The sequence below is a fragment of the Oncorhynchus keta genome, chromosome 25 (assembly GCF_023373465.1).
Source record: "Oncorhynchus keta strain PuntledgeMale-10-30-2019 chromosome 25, Oket_V2, whole genome shotgun sequence".
NCBI classification, from domain to species: domain Eukaryota; kingdom Metazoa; phylum Chordata; class Actinopteri; order Salmoniformes; family Salmonidae; genus Oncorhynchus; species Oncorhynchus keta.
In genome coordinates, this window is record NC_068445.1 from 40,542,041 (window position 1) to 40,567,879 (window position 25,839).

At 41.9% G+C, this 25,839-nt stretch overlaps 2 protein-coding genes across 100 annotated transcripts; one reads left to right on the forward strand and one right to left on the reverse strand.

The window, feature by feature from the left end:
* Positions 1 to 24: 24 nt before the first annotated feature.
* oclnb (occludin b) lies at positions 25 to 25,029 on the forward strand. 50 transcript variants are annotated; one of them, XM_052479510.1, is made up of 11 exons: positions 25 to 192; positions 1,892 to 2,003; positions 2,604 to 3,312; positions 4,375 to 4,542; positions 9,242 to 9,357; positions 11,708 to 11,815; positions 19,413 to 19,971; positions 20,026 to 20,079; positions 20,188 to 20,241; positions 21,118 to 23,233; positions 23,360 to 25,029. In XM_052479510.1, exons 2-7 carry the CDS (start codon positions 1,951 to 1,953, stop codon positions 19,621 to 19,623), a joined length of 1,365 nt encoding a protein of 454 aa, XP_052335470.1. In that variant the 5' UTR covers positions 25 to 192; positions 1,892 to 1,950; the 3' UTR covers positions 19,624 to 19,971; positions 20,026 to 20,079; positions 20,188 to 20,241; positions 21,118 to 23,233; positions 23,360 to 25,029. The 50 variants fall into 50 exon arrangements, with proteins under 50 accessions (XP_052335470.1, XP_052335457.1, XP_052335461.1 ...); XM_052479497.1 differs by lacking the exon at positions 20,188 to 20,241 and adding an exon at positions 20,902 to 20,955 and having other exon boundaries at positions 19,413 to 20,079; positions 21,064 to 23,233; XM_052479501.1 differs by lacking the exon at positions 20,188 to 20,241 and adding an exon at positions 20,902 to 20,955 and having other exon boundaries at positions 19,413 to 20,079; positions 21,172 to 23,233.
* On the reverse strand, positions 19,663 to 21,692 carry LOC127911791 (uncharacterized). Of its 50 annotated transcripts, none has more exons than XM_052479443.1 (7): positions 21,620 to 21,692; positions 21,458 to 21,511; positions 21,350 to 21,403; positions 20,595 to 21,245; positions 20,487 to 20,540; positions 20,319 to 20,372; positions 19,663 to 20,261 (listed from the first exon to the last, which is right to left on the reverse strand). In XM_052479443.1, the coding sequence occupies exons 1-7, from the start codon at positions 21,690 to 21,692 to the stop codon at positions 19,786 to 19,788; spliced, it is 1,416 nt and encodes a 471-aa protein (XP_052335403.1). In that variant the 3' UTR covers positions 19,663 to 19,785. The 50 variants fall into 50 exon arrangements, with proteins under 50 accessions (XP_052335403.1, XP_052335408.1, XP_052335404.1 ...); XM_052479448.1 differs by having other exon boundaries at positions 20,595 to 20,813; positions 20,922 to 20,975; positions 21,084 to 21,245; positions 21,350 to 21,692; XM_052479444.1 differs by having other exon boundaries at positions 20,595 to 20,705; positions 20,760 to 20,813; positions 20,922 to 21,245; positions 21,350 to 21,692.
* Positions 25,030 to 25,839: the final 810 nt, after the last annotated feature.

Consider the following 25,839-nt stretch of genomic DNA (forward strand, 5'->3'; position numbering starts at 1 on the left):
ACAGGTTAGTTTTCCTTCACAATAGTAACCTGTTCTGTATAGGGGAGTGACAAGGAGGAGACAGACGACTGTCATATCCAAGAGAGAGAGCGACCTGCACGCAGTTTTGATCGGTGACGTGCATAGGCGTGTTGGACAACAGCATACGAGTTTCAGCATTATCAAAAGAAACGCAGATTCTCCTCGGAACAGGTGAGTTTGCCGTAAATGTTTTTTGAAACTTTTGGTGCTATATTCATCTGTAATTTACCATGTAGGTCAACCAAATTAAATGTTTCTTGAATTTTCAATCATGTGGTGTATTTTTGCTGGTCTGTGAATTGTAGAGAAAATGTTTATTTTATCGCAAAGCTGGAGAGTAGGCTACCATTGCGGGCATGATTGAAGTTGAACTGGATCATGTACATATTTTATTCTGTAGAATTACATTTAATAACGTCCCTCGACTGTGTTGATATTTGGGTCGTTTGCTAAACACACAGATAATTCTTTCCTACGATATACAAACTGAGGTGTAAAAAAACACACAAAAAAATGTAATTTCCCCCTCATTCATCAGGTTATTTTATTGCAATCTAATTCAATTCAAATAATGACATTGTTTTATGACCCCCCCCTCAGGGAAATTCATTCTAAGTATAGCCTATAATACACAACTATTGTATAACGGCACCCAACTCCAGCCTGTTATAATACCAAGCAATTCTGTAGGTCAGGATTATCCCTTGATCATGAGTCTGTTATTACATTACACACAAAATCATTGGACAATTGCATTTTCTGTAAGAGAGTTTTTTTAAGAGCTCGGACGCTCAATCTAAACATTAACACGCGTCACGTGCAGTAAGGTTTTGGAACCATAAGAACCTTATATTTCGTAGCAGCAATACATTATTTTCGAAAGACAAAAGGTTAAATTGATACACATCTTGCTAGGGTTCGCGTTTCTGTTTCCACACCGCCACATTTCCATGTTACAGCGCTTGTTTACGGAAAACAGATGGAAGACAGAGTGGACTACCTGTGCTAACTAGCTATCTGCGTCTCTGAACACCTGTGTGGAAACGGATGCCACAAACGCGTTGTCCCTGAAAAACACTGTCGGTTGCAGCTGCGTTACAACCAATTAGAACAATGTACATTAAGTGTCTATTTCGCATTTATTTTGATTTGCTGTGAAAGTATAGGAATTTATGTTTATAGAACTGTACCGCAATTGAGAATCGATTCACGTTTAGAACGAGTATTTGGCTCCGAACAGAACATGGACTATAAGGAGTAACGTTAGGCTCCTTTAGTCTCTCGGGCTAGTTTCTGGAAAGAAAGACAACATGTGGAGAACATGTTATTGCTGCTGTGCTCTTCACCTCTATTAGGTTGCAGAAGGGCCTAATTACTATGCGGTAGATGTTTGCGTAGTCAGTGTTTTTATCCCAAATGGCACCCTGTTGCCTACATAGTGCGCTACTTTTGGCCAGATTCCTTTAACCGGGATCTATAGTGGTGCACTATAGAGAATAGAGTGCCATTTGGGAGATGTCCTTTGTGTAGTCAGTAGTAGTAGCAGCAGGACACATTTGGAAAGGTCGCCTCTCTTCAAGTCATTGTTCAAGTGTTTGTACTACATTCCAGGGTTTAGACGATTCTTCTTTAGGAAAAGGTTAAAGATAATATTTGGGGTGTCCTGATCTCGATATAAACATTTAAAAAACTTTTTTAAAAAATGTAATGTACTGTTAAACCACATTTTCTTTGGAAATTAACAGTAACATACTGTAACTAATTTGCAGGTAACTGGCTTCCAATAACCGGAAAAACAACCTGATTATTTTTACAGTGTACTGTTTTTGTTGTATTTGCTAAAGTGATTTATATTTTATTTTTTAAATAGTGCAGCAGTGACTGGATAAAGTGAAGAGTTGAGACCTAGGTGGACCAGAGGATCCCAGTATGCCCTCTCACAACAAACGCACCTCTCCTTCCTACCATCCCGGCAGCAGACGGTAAGTCCTCCTTCTCTCTCATCCTATGTCCTCATCCCACACAACTCTTCACCCATCTATCTACACTCATCCTATGTCCTCATCCCATCTCACTCTTCTCCCACCTCACTTACCCCCAGCATCCCTCTACATTTAATATACACAACCCACCTGTCGTTCTCCTCCATCAGATCATTCATACCACCCTACTCTTCCACCCCACCCTATCATCCCCTACAACCCACCTAAAAACCTACCCATCTTTGCAAGTTAATAGGAGTAATACATTTTATATGTCCACCCCTCTAACATCTCCTCCCCTCATCGCTCTCCTCCTCTTCTTCTCTGTCCTCTCCTCCTCTTCTTCTCTGTCCTCTCCTCCTCTTCTTCTCTGTCCTCTCCTCCTCTTCTTCTCTGTCCTCTCCTCCTCCTCTGTCCTCTCCTCCTCTCCTCCTCTTCTTCTCTGTCCTCTCCTCCTCTTCTTCTCTGTCCTCTCCTCCTCTTCTTCTGTCCTCCTCCTCTGTCCTCTCCTCCTCTTCTTCTCTGTCCTCTCCTCCTCTTCTTCTCTGTCCTCTCCTCCTCTCCTTCTCTGTCCTCTCCTTCCCCTCCTTTTCCCCCCAGCCATGAACACAGGCACAAGCATAGCGAGCATGTCTCCAACCCAGCCTACTCTTTCTACCCAGAGGAGGAGCTCCTCCACTTCTACCGCTGGACCTCTCCTCCGGGGGTGATGAAGATCATCTCCATCATCATCATCATCATGTGCGTAGCGATCTTCGCCTGCGTGGCGTCTACGCTCGCCTGGGACTACGACATGAGCATGATGGGAATGAGCGGCGGCATCGGCGCCGGCATGGGCATCGGAGGCGGAGGATACGGTGGGAGCTACGGCAGTAGTTACGGCGGAGGCTCGTCCTACGGCGGAGGTATCGGCGGAGGCTCGTCCTACGGCGGAGGTATCGGCGGAGGTAGCTACGGAAGCGGGACCCAGACTGACCCCCTGGCGGGGAAGGGCTTCATCATTGCCATAGCAGCCATCACCTTCATCGCCGTGCTCATCATCTTCATCCTAGTGGTGTCGCGGCAGAACGCGTCCCGCTCGCCAAAGTTCTACCTGGGGGCCATCATCGTGTCGGCCATCTTGGCGATACTAATGATCATCGCTACTATAGTCTATCTGGTGGCAGTGAACCCCACAGCCCAGTCCTCAGGGTCCGTCTACTACAACCAGATCATACAGCTGTGTTCCCAGTACCAGAATCAGAACCAAGCCCAGGGCATCTTCATCAACCAGTACCTCTACCATTACTGCGTGGTGGAACCTCAGGAGGTAGGTACTATCTTCATCAACCAGTACCTCTGCCATTACTGCGTGATGAAACGTCAGGAGGTAGGTACTATCTTCATCAACCAGTACCTCTACCATTACTGCGTGGTGGAACCTCAGGAGGTAGGTACTATCTTCATCAACCAGTACCTCTACCATTACTGCGTGGTGGAACCTCAGGAGGTAGGTACTATCTTCATCAACCAGTACCTCTGCCATTACTGCGTGATGAAACGTCAGGAGGGGGTCATTAAGTGCTGCATCTCTGCTAGCCTATGGGACATTTTCCTGTCTCTGTTAGAAATCCAGCAGGTGCTCCTGTCAGATTGTGTCAGAGATGTGCTTAGACAGAGCTATTAGCTAAAGACTCCCTATCGCCGATAACACGTTTCACCCTGGCGCATTATCCTTCCTGTGTGGAACATGCTAACCTACTGACCCTCCTCTCTGTCCCAGGTCATAGCCATCTTGTTTACAATGTCTCTCTCCCCTTCTCTCTTTAGGTCATAGCCATCTTGTTTACAATGTCTCTCTCCCCTTCTCTCTATAGGTCATAGCCATCTTGTTTACAATGTCTCTCTCCCCTTCTCTCTATAGGTTATAGCCATCTTGTTTACAATGTCTCTCTCCCCTTCTCTCTATAGGTTATAGCCATCTTGTTTACAATGTCTCTCTCCCCTTCTCTCTATAGGTTATAGCCATCTTGTTTACAATGTCTCTCTCCCCTTCTCTCTATAGGTCATAGCCATCTTGTTTACAATGTCTCTCTCCCCTTCTCTCTATAGGTCATAGCCATCTTGTTTACAATGTCTCTCTCCCCTTCTCTCTATAGGTCATAGCCATCTTGTTTACAATGTCTCTCCCCTTATCTCTTTAGGTCATAACCATCTTGTTTACATAGTCTCTCTCCCTTTCTCTCTATAGGTCATAGCCATCTTGTTTACAATGTCTCTCTCCCCTTCTCTCTATAGGTTATAGCCATCTTGTTTACAATGTCTCTCTCCCCTTCTCTCTATAGGTCATAGCCATCTTGTTTACAATGTCTCTCTCCCCTTCTCTCTATAGGTCATAGCCATCATCCTGGGAATCTTGGTATTCGTGGGTCTGATCATCCTGCTGGTGTTTGCTGTGAAGACGCGTCAGAAGATCAGACGTTGGGGCCCAGACAGAATCCTCTGGGAGGAGACCAAGGTTATCAGCAACAGCCTGCGCACACACACCATCGGAGAGTGGGTGAGTGAGTGTGTTTCCAGATAGGGGATGTTTACAGAGGTGTGTGTGCTGTTAAAACAAGGACAGGGACTGACTGTAAAGTCAATGTAATCTGTGATGATTTGATGTACATAAAACATTTAACTACTTCCATGGTTACCAGGGAAACTGCATTCTACTAGTGTACATCCACGGCTAATTGTGTGTGTGACAACATGACAAACATTCAATGGAATTAACTCTCACAGTGACAGTATAAAGTAATGGAACACTGTCCTAAAGAAAGTATTCACACCCCTTGACTTTTTCCACATTTTGTTGTGTTACAGCCTGAATTTAAAATGGGTTACATTGTGATTTTTGTGCCACTGGTCTACACACAATACCCCATAATGTCAAAGTGGAATCATGGTTTTACAAATTAATTACATTAAAAAGCAAAAATGTCTTGAGTTAATAAGTATTTAACCCCTTTGTTATGATAAGTCTAAATAAGTTCAGGAGTAAAAATGTGTTTAACAAGTCCCTAGTAACCGGAAGGTTGCAAGTTCAAACCCCCGAGCTGACAAGGTACAAATCTGTCATTCTGCCCCTGAACAGGGCAGTTAACCCACTGTTCTTAGGCAGTCATTGAAAATAAGAATGTGTTCTTAACTGACTTGCCTAGTTAAATAAAGGAAAAATAAAAAACAAATAAATAAAATAAGTTGCATGGACTCACTCTGTGTGCAATAATCGTGTTTAACAGTATTTATGAATGACTACCTCATCTCTGTACCCCACACATACAATTGTCTGTAAGGTCCCTCAGTCGATCATGAATTTCAAACACAGATTCAACCACAAAGACCAGGGAGGTTTTCAAATGCCTCGCAAATAAGGGCACCTAGTGGTAGATGGGTAAAACAATTTAAAAAGCAGACATTGACTAACCCTTTGAGCCTGGTGACGTTATTATTACACTTTGGATGGTGTATCAATACAGCCAGTCACTACAAAGATACAGACGTCCTTCCTAACTCAGTTGCTGGAGAGGAAGGAAACCACTCAGGGATTTCACAATGAGGCCAATGGTGACTATAAAACAGTTAGAGTTTAATGAACTGAGGATGGATCAACAACATTGTAGCTATTCCACAATACTAACCTAAATGGCGGAGTGAAAAGAAGGAAGCCTGTACAGAATACAAATACTCCAAAACATGCATCCTGTTTTCACGAGGCACTAAAGTGTAACTGCAAAAAATGTGGCAAAGAAATGATCACAATGTACTGAATACAAAGCCTTATGTTTGGGGAAAATCCAACACATCACTGAGTGCCACTATTCATATTTGGTGGTGGCTGCATCATGTTATGGGTATGCTTGTCATTGGCAAGGACTAAGGAGTTTTTTTACGATAAAAATAAACGGAATAGAGCAAAGCACAGGCAAAATCCTAGAGGAAAATCTGGTTGTCTGCTTTCCAACAGACACTGGGAGACAAGTTCACCTTTTAGCAGGACAATAACCAAAAACACAAGGCCAGATTTACACTGGAGTGACCAAGATGACTTTGAATGTTCCTGAGTGGCCTAGTTACAGTTTTGACTTAAATCTGCTTGAAAATCTATGGCACGACTTGAAAGTGGCTGTCTAGCAACGATCAATATCCAACTTGAAAGAGCGTCTAGAAATTTTTAAAGAATATTGTGCAAATATTGTACAATCCCAGTGTGAAAATCTTAGACATTTCCAAAAAGACACAGCTGTAATCGCTGCCAAAGGTGATTCTAATATGTATTGACTCAGGGGGTTGAATACTTACGTAATCAAGCGATATTATTGTTTTATTTTTCATCAATATTTTACAAATGTTATAATTTTTCTTCCACTTTGACATGAGTATTTTCTGTAGATTGTTGACAAAAAAAAAAGAATTTTCAATCCATTTTAATCCCACCTTTTAACACAACAAAATGTGGAAAAGGTCCAGGTGTATGAATACTGATGGCACTGTATCTGTGCTACAGGGCCAGTGTTCAAAGCGTTTTGGGAGAAGTAGTCGAGTGCTGATCTGGGCTCCGGTCCCCACCCTCCCCCCGTCCGTCTGTGTGTGTTTATCTAACCAGACAGTCGCAGCAGAAGCATATCTTTCACCACAGGTGCTTTAGGACAGATGAAGTGTATAGGTATGTGTTGTGTCAGGTGCAGAGGGAGGGGGGGAGAGTTTCAAGTCCAGTTTCTGGGAGTGGCTTCCCAAGGCACTAGTCTCATTTGTAGCTATGTCATGGTAAAGAGTTGGTTGATAAAGAGCCACTTCTCGTTTTGAAAATGGCCTATTTTGCATCGATATGAGTCAGTTATTTTCCACTCTATATATATATATATATATATATATAATTTAAAACAATCTTCTCTTTAACTCTGCATTGTTGGAAAAGGACCCATAAGTAAGCATTTCATTGTTAGTCTAAACCTGTTGACTACTACGCATGTGGCAAATACAATTTCATATGAAACGTTTATTCTAGTGTCAAAATTAACTGCAGAGTGTAATATAGGATAATTTTGGTCGTAAAGTAAGTCAGGGATTTGCGTGATGATGGGGAAACGATGGTATGTCACAGAATGAAGGGTACTGCAACAGTTGTCAGTGGGTTGGGGTTTATTTCAATCCTGCCCACAGCTGGCAGCACCCAACTAATCCTCAATTCGGAACGATCGTAAATGCCCCATGGTGAACTTGGTTTGCCATCCGATATCCGTATGGGGCTAGTTGGGGACCATCAGTACATTTACACAATGTACATGGGACCATATTTCTAAAAGGTTCCGAGCAAAACACTTTCAATGACTTAACGTCAAACCAACTTTAACGAGACGACTAAAAGACGTGGAACAAGAAAATATTATGATCCCGTTTTACATTTGTTCTTTATTGACGGTCCCCAAACTATCCCCAGAGATGAGCAACCCAAAGTCAAAACAACAACGACAAACCAGATGAATCTAATTGGCTAAATGATTTGGATAACTCTTTCCAACTGCGAACACGCATAAGAGACATGCACATCAAGGCACACCCCCGAAATCAACTCAAGTTTGAATTCAGTCATGGCAGCTAGCATTTCTTAATGAATCAAATCTAAAAACGAGGCCTGAACAGGAAGTAACATTCTAAAAGAAAGGTGCTTTCATGTTTCAAAATGGACAAAGCATTGTTTTTTTATTAAAACTGGAAACTTGACAGACATGGTTTGCGCATATTTAGTGTTTCGACTGTGATTGGCTATAAGCTGTTGTCCCAGGGTTTCTTCCCGTCTCTGGTTGTGATTGTATCTGTGGTGTTTGGGCTGTGGAGGATGGAGTGAGAAGTGGAGAAACCGGTCGGTCCTGTGTGGGAGCGCTCAAGACTGCCACACCATTTTACCTCACAGCGACAACAATTAATGGCACACTGTATCTGTGCTACAGGGCCAGTGTTCAAAGCGTTTTGGGAGAAGTAGTCGAGTGCTGATCTGGGCTCCGGTCCCCCCCCGTCCGTCTGTGTGTGTTTATCTAACCAGACTGTCACAGCAGAAGCATATCTTTCACCACAGGTGCTTTAGGACAGATGAAGTGTATAGGTATGTGTTGTGTCAGATGCAGAGGGGGAGGGTGGGGGGGGGGGGGGAGTTTCAAGTCCAGTTTCTGGGAGTTGCCTCCCAAGACATTAGTCTCGTTTGTAGCGATGTCATGGTGAAGAATTGGTTCTTAAAATAGCATTCTGATCATGTAGTACAAGGAGCAGTTGTGATTGGCTATGAGGTGTTGTCCTAGTGTTCCTCCCTGTATCTTGTTGTGATCAAATCATCTGTGTTATTTAGGCTGTGAAAGCTGGAGGGGGGGGGGGAGTGGAGGAACTGGTCGGTCCCGGATGAGAGCGCTCAGTCAAACCACACTATTTACCTCACAGCGACAACCACACCTCTGAGTAATATGTGAGAGGAGTGGGAAACCTTACGACAACCTTCAAGTAACCATACAAACAAAACCACTTTAGCAACCCTAAAGCTGTTGGATTCAGAAAAGATTCAGATTCGATGCGTTATTGGATTCACAAAAGATTCAGATTCAATGCGTTGTTGGATTCACAAAAGATTCAGATTCAATGTGTTGTTGCCATATCAACTTAATAGACTTGGTGCAGCTATAAAACTAGGCAAACTGCACATACATGGGCTACAGCCATACCTGGTAGCCTAGGCATAAAGTCAACATGAGACACCGTTCAACACCATGCCATATGTGTTTTAATGAAGACAATCTGGTACTGCAGTTGTCAGGCCATCGACGTTGAACTAAAGACTGGTTTGGTTGGATCATAAGTCTGATCTCAAAGGTTTCTTCAGTCGACAAGTTGGTTCCTCATTGACATGACATGCTTTAAAGGCATGGCCTGAAATTATGAGTAGAAGTTTATTCAGGAGTTTCATAAACATGATGTTTACATTGACGATAAGCATTATGTTTTCAGGTAATTGTGTTTATACCTCTGTTCCTGGATGATTGGAATGCTCTTGAGCCTTTTGTTCTTTACCAACCTGTGGTGTGTGTTATTTAAACACACGCTGTGTGAAGGTTTTACATTAGTGGCTGTTTGTTGCCCTCTGTCTCAATATGATGCCTGACTCTTGACCTCCTCTCTGTATTGAATTCAATTGAATAAACTTTATTGATCCCTGTGTCTTCCTGTAGGTGAATAACGTGTCTGGTCAGCCGGACACTCTGGTGAATGAATACAACGACAAGGTGGGGGGCTCCAGGAACTTCCTGGACCAGCTGCCAGACCACAGACCTCTGTATCTGCCTGGGTAAGGTCACCTTCACACTGAGATTTTTGCAGTGTCAAAAACTGATCCAGAGAAATGTATTTCAATGAGAACCTGAAGTTGGTAAGGGCCGACCCCATAGGTATGAGCTGGAACAATGCTCTGCTGCACATTTGAATTAATTTAACTTTTTTCTTAAAGAATCTGTGGTCAGCTAATCCTAACCATAACCATTAGTGGGGGAAGACCCAAAGCTTACTTTGCCTGTCCACAGACATCTTCATCATCCTCACTCAGTAGAATAACCATTTAGTTTCCTTGGTGAAAGTTAAAGGGCTATGTTTGTTTTGGGTTGTTTCACCCGCATGTTTTCACCTGGCAAAGAGAAAGTATTTCCTCAACACAAAGAAGTGTTACTCAAGACATTATTTTGGCAAGGGAAGACCATTAAGCTATTTGTTATAACATGCTTAGATAAATGAAGAAGTCAAATCACGTTTTCCACCATCGATGGTGGTCTGCCACCCCAATATACTTGGTGTATTTACCATGCCGAATGAACTCATGACATAGTCATGAATTATTGTTCCATTTGTCACGTTAGAACTGGAAATAAGAAAGTGTATTTCCTGGTTGAATGCTGCGGCTTTTTATGCACTTACCAGAAGTTGGTAGAATGCTGTGGCTTTTTATGCACTCACCAGACGTAGGTAGAATGCTGTGGCTTTTTATGCACTCACCAGAAGTTGGTAGAATGCTGTGGCTTTTTATGCACTCACCAGACGTAGGTAGAATGCTGTGGCTTTTTATGCACTCACCAGACGTAGGTAGAATGCTGTGGCTTTTTATGCACTCACCAGACGTAGGTAGAATGCTGTGGCTTTTTATGCACTCACCAGAAGTTGGTAGAATGCTGTGGCTTTTTATGCACTCACCAGACGTTGGTAGAATGCTGTGGCTTTTTATGCACTCACCAGACGTTGGTAGAATGCTGTGGCTTTTTATGCACTCACCAGAAGTTGGTAGAATGCTGTGGCTTTTTATGCACTCACCAGACGTTGGTAGAATGCTGTGGCTTTTTATGCACTCACCAGACGTTGGTAGAATGCTGTGGCTTTTTATGCACTCACCAGACGTTGGTAGAATGCTGTGGCTTTTTATGCACTCACCAGACGTTGGTAGAATGCTGTGGCTTTTTATGCACTCACCAGACGTTGGTAGAATGCTGTGGCTTTTTATGCACTCACCAGAAGTTGGTAGAATGCTGTGGCTTTTTATGCACTCACCAGACGTTGGTAGAATGCTGTGGCTTTTTATGCACTCACCAGACGTTGGTAGAATGCTGTGGCTTTTTATGCACTCACCAGACGTTGGTAGAATGCTGTGGCTTTTTATGCACTCACCAGACGTTGGTAGAATGCTGTGGCTTTTTATGCACTCACCAGACGTTGGTAGAATGCTGTGGCTTTTTATGCACTCACCAGACGTTGGTAGAATGCTGTGGCTTTTTATGCACTCACCAGACGTTGGTAGAATGCTGCAGCTTTTTATGCACTCACCAGACGTTGGTAGAATGCTGTGGCTTTTTATGCACTCACCAGACGTTGGTAGAATGCTGTGGCTTTTTATGCACTCACCAGACGTTGGTAGAATGCTGCGGCTTTTTATGCACTCACCAGACGTTGGTAGAATGCTGCGGCTTTTTATGCACTCACCAGACGTTGGTAGAATGCTGCGGCTTTTATGCACTCACCAGACGTTGGTAGAATGCTGCGGCTTTTTATGCACTCACCAGACGTTGGTAGAATGCTGCGGCTTTTTATGCACTCACCAGACGTTGGTAGAATGCTGTGGCTTTTTATGCACTCACCAGACGTTGGTAGAATGCTGTGGCTTTTATGCACTCACCAGACGTTGGTAGAATGCTGTGGCTTTTTATGCACTCACCAGACGTTGGTAGAATGCTGTGGCTTTTTATGCACTCACCAGACGTTGGTAGAATGCTGTGGCTTTTTATGCACTCACCAGACGTTGGTAGAATGCTGTGGCTTTTTATGCACTCACCAGACGTTGGTAGAATGCTGTGGCTTTTTATGCACTCACCAGACGTTGGTAGAATGTTGGGAATGTGTTCTTTGGTTCAATCTTGTTGCCGGATGATTTGAGGTTTTGTGTGACGCCGTCATCCTGACATCACTCGATCAGGATGAGCTTGTTTCAGAGAAAAACAAACACTTCTGTTATGAGAAGACAGATTCTAGTGCTATATACAGTCCTCTAATACAGTTTTACTGATTCCATTCAAATGGAGTTTATTAGAATAAATAGTGATGATATTTAGGTTATATGCAACAAGGTGTATTATTGAATAATATATATATATTTTTTTCAGGAGCTCAGACATAACAAGTTCGTTGGGAGGACTGAAGAGCAAGCTGAGGGACTATGACACTGGTGCAGAATCAGGAGGAGAGGATCTGGACGAGATCGACTTTAACTCGTGAGTGGAGGGACGACTGGTGCAATGAAAGTTGCCTGCTTTCAGATCTGTTTTGTAAAGTATAGCCAGATCCTGAACAGTTTGCCATACTTAACAGATCTGGGATAATGCTAGAATGACAGTAGAATCCGGGTCTGAACGGGATCCTAATAAACTGTATTCATTGGGGCGGCAGGGTAGCCTAGTGGTTAGAGAGTTGGACTAGTAACCGAAAAGTTGCAAGTTCATATCCCCGAACTGACAAGGTACAAATCTGTCGTTCTGCCCATGAACAGGCAGTTAACCCCACTGTTCCTAGGACGTCATTATAAATAAGAATTTGTTCTGAACTGACTTGCCTAGTTAAATAAAGGTAAAATAATTCAAGTAGGTTGTAGCATTGTTATAGATATAAGATAGGAGTAATAATATATTCCTCAAACAGTCTTTCTCGACCCTCTTGGTCATGTTAGCCTCTCGTCTGAGACCTGTATTTAAATATCAAAGAAACTAGTTGCCTTTTTGTTCAAACTCCATATAAATATTTGACTACTTTGAGCATTTAAAAAGTTAGTATTTTCTAATAAAGTACAAAAAATACAAGTGCCCATAGCAGACATGGGCAGGAAATAATTGTATTTTTTGTACTTTATCAGAAAATACTAACTTTTTAAATGCTCAAAGTAGTCAAATATTTATATGGAGTTTGAACGAAAAGGCAACTAGTTTCTTTGATATTTAAATACAGGTCTCAGACGAGAGGCTAACATGACCAAGAGGGTCAGAGGACATAAGCAGGAATTCAGGCATCTATAAGTGGGGTTAAACAGTTAGAGCCTCTCTTTCTCTCTCTCTCTCTCCAAGGCACCGTTGTCTGCCAAAGCGAATGGAAAAGAAAAGACTATTCACTTTATTGCAAAGTAACCACATTTCCTGGCTCAGTACGTGAGATTAAAGTTACGTTTGATAAAGTTCCATATAATATTTACGGTGCCTTCAGAAAGTATTCAAACCCTTTTACTTTTTGTCAGGTTACAACCTGAATTCAAAATGGATTAAAAATATGTTTTTTTCGCCTCCTCGTCTACATAAAATAAACCATAATGACGAAGTGGAAACATGTTTTTAGAAATGTTTGCAAATGCATTGAAAATTTAAATACAGAAATATCTAATTTACATAAGTATTCAGACCCCTGGGTCAATGGGGCTCCTGAGTGGCGCAGCGGTCTAAGGTCACTGCATCTCAGTGCAAGTCCCTGGTTCGAATCCAGGGGGCATCACATCCAGCTGTGAATGGGAGTTCCATTGGGCGGCGCACAATTGGCCCCACGTTGTCTGGTTTTGGCCGGGGTAGGCCGTCATTGTAAATAAGAATGTGTTCTTAACTTCTTGCGTCGAGCCATCCCGGATCCGGGATCGTGACTACAGCCTCAAGACCATTACCATAACGCAACGTTAACTATTCATGAAAATCGCAAATGAAATGAAATCAATATGCTAGCTCTCAAGCTTAGCCTTTTGTTAACAACACTGTCATCTCAGATTTTCAATAATATTCTTCTCTGCCATAGCAAACTAGCATTTAGCGTTAGCATTTAGCGTTAGCATGAGCAGGCCACATTTTCACAAAAAACAGCAAAAACATTCAATAAATAATTTACCTTTGAAGAACTTCGGATGTTTTCAATGAGGAGACTCTCAGTTAGATAGCAAATGTTCAGTTTTTCCTGAAAGATTTTTTGTGCAGGAGAAATCGGTCCGTTTGGTGCATCACGTTTGGCTACCAAAAAAACCAGAAAATTCAGTTATCCAAATGCCAAACTTTTTTCCAAATTAACTCCATAATATCGACTGAAACATGGCAAATGTTGTTTAGAACCAATCCTCAAGGTGTTTTCACATATCTCTTCAATGATGTATCGTTCCTGGAAGTATGAGTCTCCTTCTGTAACGCAAGGTATTTTAATGAGGGACATAGAATCACATCAACATTAGTAGACTACTTTTGCAGCTTCAAAATGACTAACTAATATATGTTCATAATGAGTGCAAGATAATACAGTAACACTTCACATCAAGTTCTTATAGACGCAGAGTAACTCTCATCATTACCATAGCAACATAATTGTTGCATCGGACTTGGTAAATTGATTTATATTTGCATAACGATGGAGTTCTTGCGTATGTGGAATAAGGAACGAATAAGGAACGTCAGCTCAAACTCTCAGCTCATTGATATGCAATTACCAAAGTATCATGTGACAACATGCTAATAAAATGTAGTTTTAACACATAGGCGCAAGGGAAGTTTAGTGTTATTGAGAATGCTAACAGTAACAAAATATAGCTATTAAGTGTCGAAAGGAAAATAAATATCCAAAAACTGCCATCTTGAATCAACTACAGCTCAAGGTAGTTGGAAAATCATGTTCGTTTTTTATTTGTAGTAAACTATCCCTTTAAATATGTTATACTGAGTGTTTTGAAACAAGAACACGTGCCCTCTGATGGACAAAGACGTTCAAAGTTGTTTTTTTGCTAAGCGTCCAACTGTTTGCAAATGGCTTTGAATTACTCTGTAGTATTTTTCAGCTATCAACAAAATGTATTACAGCTTTCAACCTTTTTCAGTGGCATGTTGAGTCATACAGTAGTTGAGCATCACAACTTATTTATACTTCTCTGTACAGACTATCATTGGTTTGACTTGATTATGGACTGTCAGGAGAATGGATAGTTACAGAATGTTCAGATCAAATGAAGTTTAATTCCAAAACGTTATATTTTACATCCATTTTCAGAATTATTGGTAAATTTGCTTTTATTGTTTAAATAACTTTGAGATTGTTGTGTTTTTGTGCCATTTCTAATCGTGGAACGGAGTTGTTCAATGACAGACATGTATTTGTTTGAAATATATCACATTTTAGAGAGACAATCATGTTGTTGCAAAACGCTATATATCCACCTCCCTCTCAGAGAAACACGTAGTGCCGCTACGTTTTACACTCAAATGTAACCATTTTTTTTTTAAATAAAGAACTAAAAATTATACATTTGTGACATCAATATTGTAAAAAATAAAAATAATCAATACAGTAATGAGATCTGTATGTAAAATATTTACATTTGACATTTTATTAATTTAGCAGATGCTCCTATCCAGCGCGACTCACAGTTAGTGCAGTGAGACAACCACAGATCAGTCAAATCCACAGGATACCAACTTTACATTTCAGCTAAACAATGGATATACAGTGGGGCAAAAAAGTATTTAGCCAGCCACCAATTGTGCAAGTTCTCCCACTTAAAAAGACGAGAGAGGCCTGTAATTTTCATCATAGGTACACTTCAACTATGACAGACAAAATGAGAAAAAAAAATCCAGAAAATCACATTGTAGGATTTTTAAACAATTGGTGGCTGACTAAATACTTCTTTGCCCCACTGTATAGCGTTTTTTTGCAACAATTTTTTGCAACAACCAATTTTAATACACATCTATGAATTAAAAATCAGAACAGCAATATTTAACACACACATAAGCAATCCATTTCTGATGAAACAAAGGAAATTGGTGTGTATATAGCTTTTTTTTTTTTACGAAACTTCTAATATTGTGGATATATTGAAATAGTATGTACTATTTAGGAAATACTATTAGATGAAGGCAGCCAATCCAATAGTTTCAGAAAAGTAGACACTTCCTAAGATCTGTATTAAAATATATTTTTTTAAGTAGTTGCTTTCTTTGATCTGTATCAAAAATAGTCATTTCTGAGCTCTGTATTGAAGTAGTTTTGAAAAGTCATAATTTTTGTGGATCTGTATTCAAAGAGTTGTCGTAATCTCAAGTTACAATTTGTTCCCCTGGAAAAAAGTGACTTTCCACAAAGCAGAGTTAACTAGAGTTGTCCCAAGTCTGTAGTTAACTAGAGTTGTCCCAAGTCTGTCGTTAACTAGAGTTGTCCCAAGTCTGTCGTTAACTAGAGTTGTCCCGGGTCTGTCGTTAACTAGAGTTGTCCCGGGTCTGTCGTTAACTGGAGTTGTCCCGGGTCTGTCGTTAACTGGAGTTGTCCCGGGTCTGTCGTTAACTGGAGTTGTCCCGGGTCTGTCGTTAACTGGAGTTGTCCCGGGTCTGTCGTTAACTGGAGTTGTCCCGGGTCTGTCGTTAACTGGAGTTGTCCCGGGTCTGTCGTTAACTGGAGTTGTCCCGGGTCTGTCGTTAACTGGACTTGTCCCGGGTCTGTCGTTAACTGGACTTGTCCCGGGTCTGTCGTTAACTGGACTTGTCCCGGGTCTGTCGTTAACTGGACTTGTCCCGGGTCTGTCGTTAACTGGACTTGTCCCGGGTCTGTCGTTAACTGGACTTGTCCCGGGTCTGTCGTTAACTGGACTTGTCCCGGGTCTGTCGTTAACTGGACTTGTCCCGGGTCTGTCGTTAACTGGACTTGTCCCGGGTCTGTCGTTAACTGGACTTGTCCCGGTCTGTCGTTAACTGGACTTGTCCCGGTCTGTCGTTAACTGGACTTGTCCCGGTCTGTCGTTAAAACTGGACTTGTCCCGGTCTGTCGTTAAAACTGGACTTGTCCCGGGTCTGTCGTTAAAACTGGACTTGTCCCGGTCTGTCGTTAAAACTGGACTTGTCCCGGGTCTGTCGTTAAAACTGGACTTGTCCCGGTCTGTCGTTAAAACTGGACTTGTCCCGGTCTGTCGTTAAAACTGGAGTTGTCCCGGTCTGTCGTTAAAACTGGAGTTGTCCCGGGTCTGTCGTTAAAACTAGAGTTGTCCCGGGTCTGTCGTTAAAACTAGAGTTGTCCCGGTCTGTCGTTAAAACTAGAGTTGTCCCGGGTCTGTCGTTAAAACTAGAGTTGTCCCGGTCTGTCGTTAAAACTAGAGTTGTCCCGGTCTGTCGTTAAAACTAGAGTTGTCCCGGTCTGTCGTTAAAACTAGAGTTGTCCCGGTCTGTCGTTAAAACTAGAGTTGTCCCGGTCTGTCGTTAAAACTAGAGTTGTCCCGGTCTGTCGTTAAAACTAGAGTTGTCCCGGTCTGTCGTTAAAACTAGAGTTGTCCCGGTCTGTCGTTAAAACTAGAGTTGTCCCGGGTCTGTCGTTAAAACTAGAGTTGTCCCGGTCTGTCGTTAAAACTAGAGTTGTCCCGGTCTGTCGTTAAAACTAGAGTTGTCCCGGGTCTGTCGTTAAAACTAGAGTTGTCCCGGGTCTGTCGTTAAAACTAGAGTTGTCCCGGTCTGTCGTTAAAACTAGAGTTGTCCCGGTCTGTCGTTAAAACTAGAGTTGTCCCGGGTCTGTCGTTAAAACTAGAGTTGTCCCGGTCTGTCGTTAAAACTAGAGTTGTCCCGGTCTGTCGTTAAAACTAGAGTTGTCCCGGTCTGTCGTTAAAACTAGAGTTGTCCCGGGTCTGTCGTTAAAACTAGAGTTGTCCCGGTCTGTCGTTAAAACTAGAGTTGTCCCGGTCTGTCGTTAAAACTAGAGTTGTCCCGGGTCTGTCGTTAAAACTAGAGTTGTCCCGGGTCTGTCGTTAAAACTAGAGTTGTCCCGGTCTGTCGTTAAAACTAGAGTTGTCCCGGTCTGTCGTTAAAACTAGAGTTGTCCCGGTCTGTCGTTAAAACTAGAGTTGTCCCGGTCTGTCGTTAAAACTAGAGTTGTCCCGGGTCTGTCGTTAAAACTAGAGTTGTCCCGGGTCTGTCGTTAAAACTAGAGTTGTCCCGGTCTGTCGTTAAAACTAGAGTTGTCCCGGTCTGTCGTTAAAACTAGAGTTGTCCCGGTCTGTCGTTAAAACTAGAGTTGTCCCGGGTCTGTCGTTAAAACTAGAGTTGTCCCGGGTCTGTCGTTAAAACTAGAGTTGTCCCGGGTCTGTCGTTAAAACTAGAGTTGTCCCGGGTCTGTCGTTAAAACTAGAGTTGTCCCGGTCTGTCGTTAAAACTAGAGTTGTCCCGGTCTGTCGTTAAAACTAGAGTTGTCCCGGTCTGTCGTTAAAACTAGAGTTGTCCCGGTCTGTCGTTAAAACTAGAGTTGTCCCGGTCTGTCGTTAAAACTAGAGTTGTCCCGGTCTGTCGTTAAAACTAGAGTTGTCCCGGGTCTGTCGTTAAAACTAGAGTTGTCCCGGTCTGTCGTTAAAACTAGAGTTGTCCCGGTCTGTCGTTAAAACTAGAGTTGTCCCGGTCTGTCGTTAAAACTAGAGTTGTCCCGGTCTGTCGTTAAAACTAGAGTTGTCCCGGGTCTGTCGTTAAAACTAGAGTTGTCCCGGTCTGTCGTTAAAACTAGAGTTGTCCCGGTCTGTCGTTAAAACTAGAGTTGTCCCGGGTCTGTCGTTAAAACTAGAGTTGTCCCGGGTCTGTCGTTAAAACTAGAGTTGTCCCGGGTCTGTCGTTAAAACTAGAGTTGTCCCGGTCTGTCGTTAAAACTAGAGTTGTCCCGGGTCTGTCGTTAAAACTAGAGTTGTCCCGGTCTGTCGTTAAAACTAGAGTTGTCCCGGTCTGTCGTTAAAACTAGAGTTGTCCCGGTCTGTCGTTAAAACTAGAGTTGTCCCGGGTCTGTCGTTAAAACTAGAGTTGTCCCGGTCTGTCGTTAAAACTAGAGTTGTCCCGGTCTGTCGTTAAAACTAGAGTTGTCCCGGTCTGTCGTTAAAACTAGAGTTGTCCCGGTCTGTCGTTAAAACTAGAGTTGTCCCGGTCTGTCGTTAAAACTAGAGTTGTCCCGGTCTGTCGTTAAAACTAGAGTTGTCCCGGTCTGTCGTTAAAACTAGAGTTGTCCCGGGTCTGTCGTTAAAACTAGAGTTGTCCCGGTCTGTCGTTAAAACTAGAGTTGTCCCGGTCTGTCGTTAAAACTAGAGTTGTCCCGGTCTGTCGTTAAAACTAGAGTTGTCCCGGTCTGTCGTTAAAACTAGAGTTGTCCCGGTCTGTCGTTAAAACTAGAGTTGTCCCGGGTCTGTCGTTAAAACTAGAGTTGTCCCGGTCTGTCGTTAAAACTAGAGTTGTCCCGGGTCTGTCGTTAAAACTAGAGTTGTCCCGGTCTGTCGTTAAAACTAGAGTTGTCCCGGGTCTGTCGTTAAAACTAGAGTTGTCCCGGGTCTGTCGTTAAAACTAGAGTTGTCCCGGGTCTGTCGTTAAAACTAGAGTTGTCCCGGGTCTGTCGTTAAAACTAGAGTTGTCCCGGGTCTGTCGTTAAAACTAGAGTTGTCCCGGTCTGTCGTTAAAACTAGAGTTGTCCCGGGTCTGTCGTTAAAACTAGAGTTGTCCCGGTCTGTCGTTAAAACTAGAGTTGTCCCGGGTCTGTCGTTAAAACTAGAGTTGTCCCGGTCTGTCGTTAAAACTGGACTTGTCCCGGGTCTGTCGTTAACTAGAGTTGTCCCGGGTCTGTCGTTAACTAGAGTTGTCCCGGGTCTGTCGTTAAAACTAGAGTTGTCCCAGGTCTGGGGTATAGAAGTTTTGGAAGGGGATTTTAGGGGTATTTGTGGGTAGAAAGTTATAGACATTAACTTGAGTTTCCTTTTCACTCTCTTATCTTTGATGGATGGAAACTCACTAAGGGAAGGGGTATAATACTGTGTATATATATATATATAAAAAAACTCACTCTATCCATCCTGTCTCTCAGCGAGTTCTCTGCCATCATGAATGAGCAGGAGCGTCTGGACTACAAGAGGGAGTTTGACCGGGACCATCTCGAGTACAAAGAGCTGCAGGCTGAGCTGGATGACCTCAACATGGGCCTGGCTGACCTGGACAGGGAACTGGACAGACAACCAGAGGGCAGCCCACAGTTCCTGGTGAGGACTTTAGAGATACTATATAAATGTTATATTTAATGTTCTCGTTCTATTAGTGTGTGTGTGTGTGTGTGTGTGTGTGTGTGTGTGTGTGTGTGTGTGTGTGTGTGTGTGTGTGTGTGTGTGTGTGTGTGTGTGTGTGTGTGTGTGTGTGTGTGTGTGTGAATAGCTATGTTTCCATTAACTTGTCCAGTGATTGATTTATTTTTTGACGACATTTAGAAAGTTTATATAGAAAATAGATTTTACAATTTCCTGCGAGGTGCATTTCCATGTAACTTGTGTCGATTTAAAAACACCTGGATATAATGATGTAACTCCTACAGTAACCAGCTTGTGTCGATTAAAAACACCTGGATATAATGACGTAACTCCTACAGTAACCAGGTTGTGTCGATTAAAAACACCTGGATATAATGATGTAACTCCTACAGTAACCAGGTTGTGTCGATTAAAAACACCTGGATATAATGACGTAACTCCTACAGTAACCAGGTTGTGTCGATTAAAAACACCTGGATATAATGATGTAACTCCTACAGTAACCAGGTTGTGTCGATTAAAAACACCTGGATATAATGATGTAACTCCTACAGTAACCAGCTTGTGTCGATTAAAAACACCTGGATATAATGACGTAACTCCGACAGTAACCAGGTTGTGTCGATTAAAAACACCTGGATATAATGATGTAACTCCTACTACAGTAACCAGGTCGTGTCGATTAAAACCACCTGGATATAATGATGTAACTCCTACAGTAACCAGCTTGTGTCTATTAAAAACACCTGGATATAATGATGTAACTCCTACTACAGTAACCAGGTCGTGTCGATTAAAAACACCTGGATATAATGATGTAACTCCTACTACAGTAACCAGGTCGTGTCGATTAAAACCACCTGGATATAATGATGTAACTCCTACAGTAACCAGCTTGTGTCGATTAAAAACACCTGGATATAATGATGTAACTCCTACAGTAACCAGGTTGTGTCTATTAAAACCACCTGGATATAATGACGTAACTCCTACTACAGTAACCAGGTTGTGTCTATTAAAAACACCTGGATATAATGATGTAACTCCTACAGTAACCAGCTTGTGTCGATTAAAAACACCTGGATATAATGATGTAACTCCTACAGTAACCAGCTTGTGTCTATTAAAAACACCTGGATATAATGACGTAACTCCTACAGTAACCAGCTTGTGTCGATTAAAAACACCTGGATATAATGATGTAACTCCTACAGTAACCAGCTTGTGTCGATTAAAAACACCTGGATATAATGATGTAACTCCTACAGTAACCAGCTTGTGTCTATTAAAAACACCTGGATATAATGACGTAACTCCTACAGTAACCAGGTTGTGTCGATTAAAAACACCTGGATATAATGATGTAACTCCTACAGTAACCAGGTTGTGTCGATTAAAAACACCTGGATATAATGATGTAACTCCTACAGTAACCAGCTTGTGTCTATTAAAAACACCTGGATATAATGACGTAACTCCTACAGTAACCAGGTTGTGTCGATTAAAAACACCTGGATATAATGATGTAACTCCTACAGTAACCAGGTTGTGTCTATTAAAAACACCTGGATATAATGATGTAACTCCTACAGTAACCAGGTTGTGTCGATTAAAAACACCTGGATATAATGATGTAACTCCTACAGTAACCAGGTTGTCGATTAAAAACACCTGGATATAATGATGTAACTCCTACAGTAACCAGGTTGTCGATTAAAAACACCTGGATATAATGACGTAACTCCTACAGTAACCAGGTTGTGTCGATTAAAAACACCTGGATATAATGATGTAACTCCTACAGTAACCAGCTTGTGTCTATTAAAAACACCTGGATATAATGACGTAACTCCTACAGTAACCAGGTTGTGTCTATTAAAAACACCTGGATATAATGATGTAACTCCTACAGTAACCAGCTTGTGTCGATTAAAAACACCTGGATATAATGATGTAACTCCTACAGTAACCAGCTTGTGTCGATTAAAAACACCTGGATATAATGACGTAACTCCTACAGTAACCAGGTTTCCATCCAACCTTTTTTTTATTTTATAAGAGTACATGTCAGATAAACAGAAATGTCATGACAGGCCTGATGGAAACAGAACAGTTTGTCGGTAAACTTTTCAAATGTCGACAAACCAAAATACACGAGACAAGGTGGGATCTTTCTGTCAGTAAAATGAATTATGTCAGAAATGTCGGTGGAAACGCTTTTACGCCCAAATCTTGATATAACCATAATATTGAAGTAAACTTGGGAGTCATGCGATGACATGTTGTGTGTCCTCCCACTACAACTCATCAGGAAAGCCTGCAGTTTATTAGGCTACAGATGAAATACATGAACTCCACAGGGTGGTGAAAGTGCAAGGTGATGAGTTTGATGCTCCTTTTCAATAATTATTGAGGGTCTCATTCTGGTGACATGATGATCGATGATTGGCTGCCGATTGACAAATACAAATAATCTCGCTCTTTCTGTCCATAATAATCTCATCATGTAGACTATACCCACACAGTATCTCATCATGTAGGCTATACCCACACAGTATCTGAGCTGTAGGCTATACCCACACAGTATCTCATCATGTAGGCTATACCCACACAGTATCTCATCATGTAGGCTATACCCACACAGTATCTCATCATGTAGGCTATACCCACACAGTATCTCATCATGTAGGCTATACCCACACAGTATCTCATCATGTAGGCTATACCCACACAGTATCTCATCATGTAGGCTATACCCACACAGTATCTCATCATGTAGGCTATACCCACGCAGTATCTGAGCTGTAGGCTATACCCACACAGTATCTCATCATGTAGGCTATACCCACACAGTATCTCATCATGTAGGCTATACCCACACAGTATCTCATCATGTAGGCTATACCCACACAGTATCTCATCATGTAGGCTATACCCACACAGTATCTCATCATGTAGGCTATACCCACACAGTATCTCATCATGTAGGCTATACCCACACAGTATCTCATCATGTAGGCTATACCCACACAGTATCTCATCATGTAGGCTATACCCACACAGTATCTCATCATGTAGGCTATACCCACACAGTATCTGAGCTGTAGGCTATACCCACACAGTATCTGAGCTGTAGGCTATACCCACACAGTATCTGAGCTGTAGGCTATACCCACACAGTATCTGAGCTGTAGGCATTATGTGTCAAACTCATTCCACGGAGGGCCCCGCTCCACCCTTGTAATTGATTGATGAATTAAGGTCACTAATTACCTTGTTGTTTAGGTCTTAATTGAAAGAAAAAAACAGAAATCCGCGGACACTCGGCCCTTTGTGGAATGGGTTTGACACCCGATGTTGGCCCTTCACTCAACTCAGGACCTCAACCAGTTCCACAGTATTTTTTTCGTGGTTCCCCTTTACTCAGGGACTGATTTAGACCTGGGACACTAGGTGTGTGCAATTATTAGCTAGAACAGAAAACCAGCAGGTTGAATACCCCTGCTCTGCTGTAGGCTATAAGAAAGTGTGACGCTAATTGTTTTTTTTTCTATCCTTAAAACAGGATGCTATGGATAAGTACACCCGGATGAAGAATATGAAGAAGGTATGTCCCACTACACCACTATTACCTTTTTTGAGTAAAATTTTTTGTGAGAATTTGATTCAACCAACCCAACCACAGTAGGTTTCAACATGTTTTAAAAAAGTTAACCTCCACTTCTCTCCACAGTCCTCAGACTATCAGCTGAAGAAGAAGAGGTGCAAGCATCTGAAGGCCAAGCTGTCTCACATCAAGAGGAAGGTCAGCGAGTATGACCGCAGACCCTGAACCCTGACCACCAACCCCAGTCCAGAGCAGACTCCACCCTTGTCTGTCCAGGAAACTGGCCTCAAAAGAAGGAAGACCATAATGGGAGAGGGACCCAGAGAAGGCTTTTTTTTCAATGTGAAGTCATATGAACATTTTTTAAGAGGGAGAATTCTCTGAATGTCTAATAATGTTGTTTTATTTTCTTATTGAAGTTAGATTGATGTTGAGTCCCCCCAGCCCCAGGATTGTACCCACAGCCGCGGGAAGTAGGGATGCTGCCGCACCCCCTGAAAAATCCTGATGATGTGGCTCAGTTGATAGAGCATGGTGCTTGCTATGCTAGGGTTCGATTCCCACAGAGGACCAGTACAAAAATCTGTGCACTCACTACTGTAAGTTGCTCTGGATAAGAGTGTTTATTAACATGGAAAAGGAATGAATAGACCATTTCAATTTTCACATAGAAATAAGTTGCAAAGTATTTCAAGAAAATGGATAACATATCAATAAAGTTTTTTTTAATATTCCACAAGTATTTTAAAATTACCTGTTTTGTACAGATAATTATCAGACTCAAGTTAAAAATGCTGGTAAACACTCAAATACATTTGGTACATTTTTCCCCCCACAAAAGCAGTGCATTGGGCCTGTATTAGCGGACCGACATATAGACACTCCATATACACTCCCCCTGTCGTTGCAGCAACCCCACCCCCAAACTACTTCCAGCGGCTATGATAATACCTCTAATATGTAGCCTATGCCGAGTCCCCAACAATCGGATGTTCCGGTTTTGGAAAGAGCCTGTGACTCGACTTCAGCTTTTGGACATGAACAAGGTGACCAGCCATCTTAACTCCTCCACATTTACTGGATTGATTGAACATTACAGAAGAGAACCTCCCCAGACAGTTTTTTACATTTTTTATAAACAATATTTATGGGATCTAGTTTCAGGCGTTTATTTTAAACCTGCTACGTTAGGTTAACAGTTGGGGAATGATGGATGGCGCAAGATGCTAAAGGTTATTAGAGCGCCCTCTAGGGTATAGATACATGACATGGCCAATGAACGTTTTTTTTTTTTACATGTTTGTACATTTTTGTTTTAACAAAGGTTCTCAGGGGATGCTCCTGTATCCAAATAAAATATTTTATCTATAAAAAATAAATACCCGGTGTGTCCTTATGGAATTGTACAGTTTTTTTTTTTTTTATCAGCTTTTACAAATTCATTTTGTAGCGGTCTTTTACTGACATCCGGGCACCGGATGTCTAGTAAGCACCGTCCACTGTATAGTAAGCAAATTAACGATGTTTTCCCTTTTTCGTAACTATATCTTTTTGTGAATTTCCGAAAATGTTTTGCCATTCATCTAAATTGTAATTTTCTCAGACATTTCTGTCTGTTTAGTTAAAAAATTAAATGTGAACATTGTGATGTATTGAAGATGTCCATCTTCAACAATAGTCTGAGGTTAAATATTGTTCATACAGAGAAGCAGGCAAGTAACCTACTACTATGGTGATTATGTACAATGTAGGATTTATTGTGTAAATGTTATTTAATAAAAAATTAAAACACTTTATTTGCAGCTTCAAACAAATATTTTTATTATTTTAGTTCACCAGGTGGGCTAGTTGAGAACAAGTTCTCATTTACAACTGTGACCGAAAGATAAAGCAAAGCAGTGCGACACAAACAACACAGAGTTACACATGGAATAAACAAGCGTACAGTCAATAACACAGTAGAAGAAAATAAAGTCTATACACAGTGTTCAAATGGTGTGAGGAGGTAAGGCAATATATAGGCCATAGTAGCGAAGTAATGACAATTTAGCAAATCATCACTGGAGTGATAATAATATAAATATAATATATGCCATTTAGCTGACGCTTTTATCCAAAGCGACTTACAGTCATGTGTGCATACATTCTACGTATGGGTGGTCCCGGGAATCGAACCCACTATCCTGGCGTTACAAGCGCCATGCTCTACCAGCTGAGCCACAGAAGGACCATGATAGATGTGCAAGTAGAAATACTGGTGTGTGAAAGAGCAGAAAAGTAAATAAAAACATTATGGGGATGAGGTAGGTAGAATGGATGGGCTATGTACAGCTGCAGCGATCGGTTAGCTGCTCAGATAGCTGATGTTTAAAGTTAGTGAGGGAAATAAGTCTCCAGCTTCAGTGATTTTTGCAATTCGTTCCAGTCATTCGCAGCAGAGAAATGGAAGGAAAGGCAGCCATAGGAGGTGTTTGCTTTGAGGATGACCAGTGAGATATACCTGCTGGAGCGCATGCTATGGGTGGGTGTTGTTATTGTGACCAGTGAGCTGAGTTAAGGCGGAGCTTTACCTAGCAAAGACTTATAGATGACCTGGAGCCAGTGGG

What these genes read in the sequence shown, in the direction of transcription:
- LOC127911791 (XM_052479436.1), bottom strand. Translation starts at nt 21,692, where the DNA reads ATGTACTCTTATAAAATAAAAAAAAGGTTGGATGGAAACCTGGTTACT. An exon ending in AGTTACGTCATTATATCCAG is followed by an intron (nt 20,541 to 20,594) that starts GTGGTTTTAATA and finishes CATTATATCCAG; the next exon opens with GTGTTTTTAATCGACACAAG. An exon ending in AGTTACATCATTATATCCAG is followed by an intron (nt 20,373 to 20,486) that starts GTGGTTTTAATC and finishes CATTATATCCAG; the next exon opens with GTGTTTTTAATAGACACAAG.
- oclnb (XM_052479487.1), top strand. Translation starts at nt 1,951, where the DNA reads ATGCCCTCTCACAACAAACGCACCTCTCCTTCCTACCATCCCGGCAGC. An exon ending in CACACACCATCGGAGAGTGG is followed by an intron (nt 4,543 to 9,241) that starts GTGAGTGAGTGT and finishes GTCTTCCTGTAG; the next exon opens with GTGAATAACGTGTCTGGTCA. An exon ending in GACGAGATCGACTTTAACTC is followed by an intron (nt 11,816 to 19,412) that starts GTGAGTGGAGGG and finishes CCTGTCTCTCAG; the next exon opens with CGAGTTCTCTGCCATCATGA.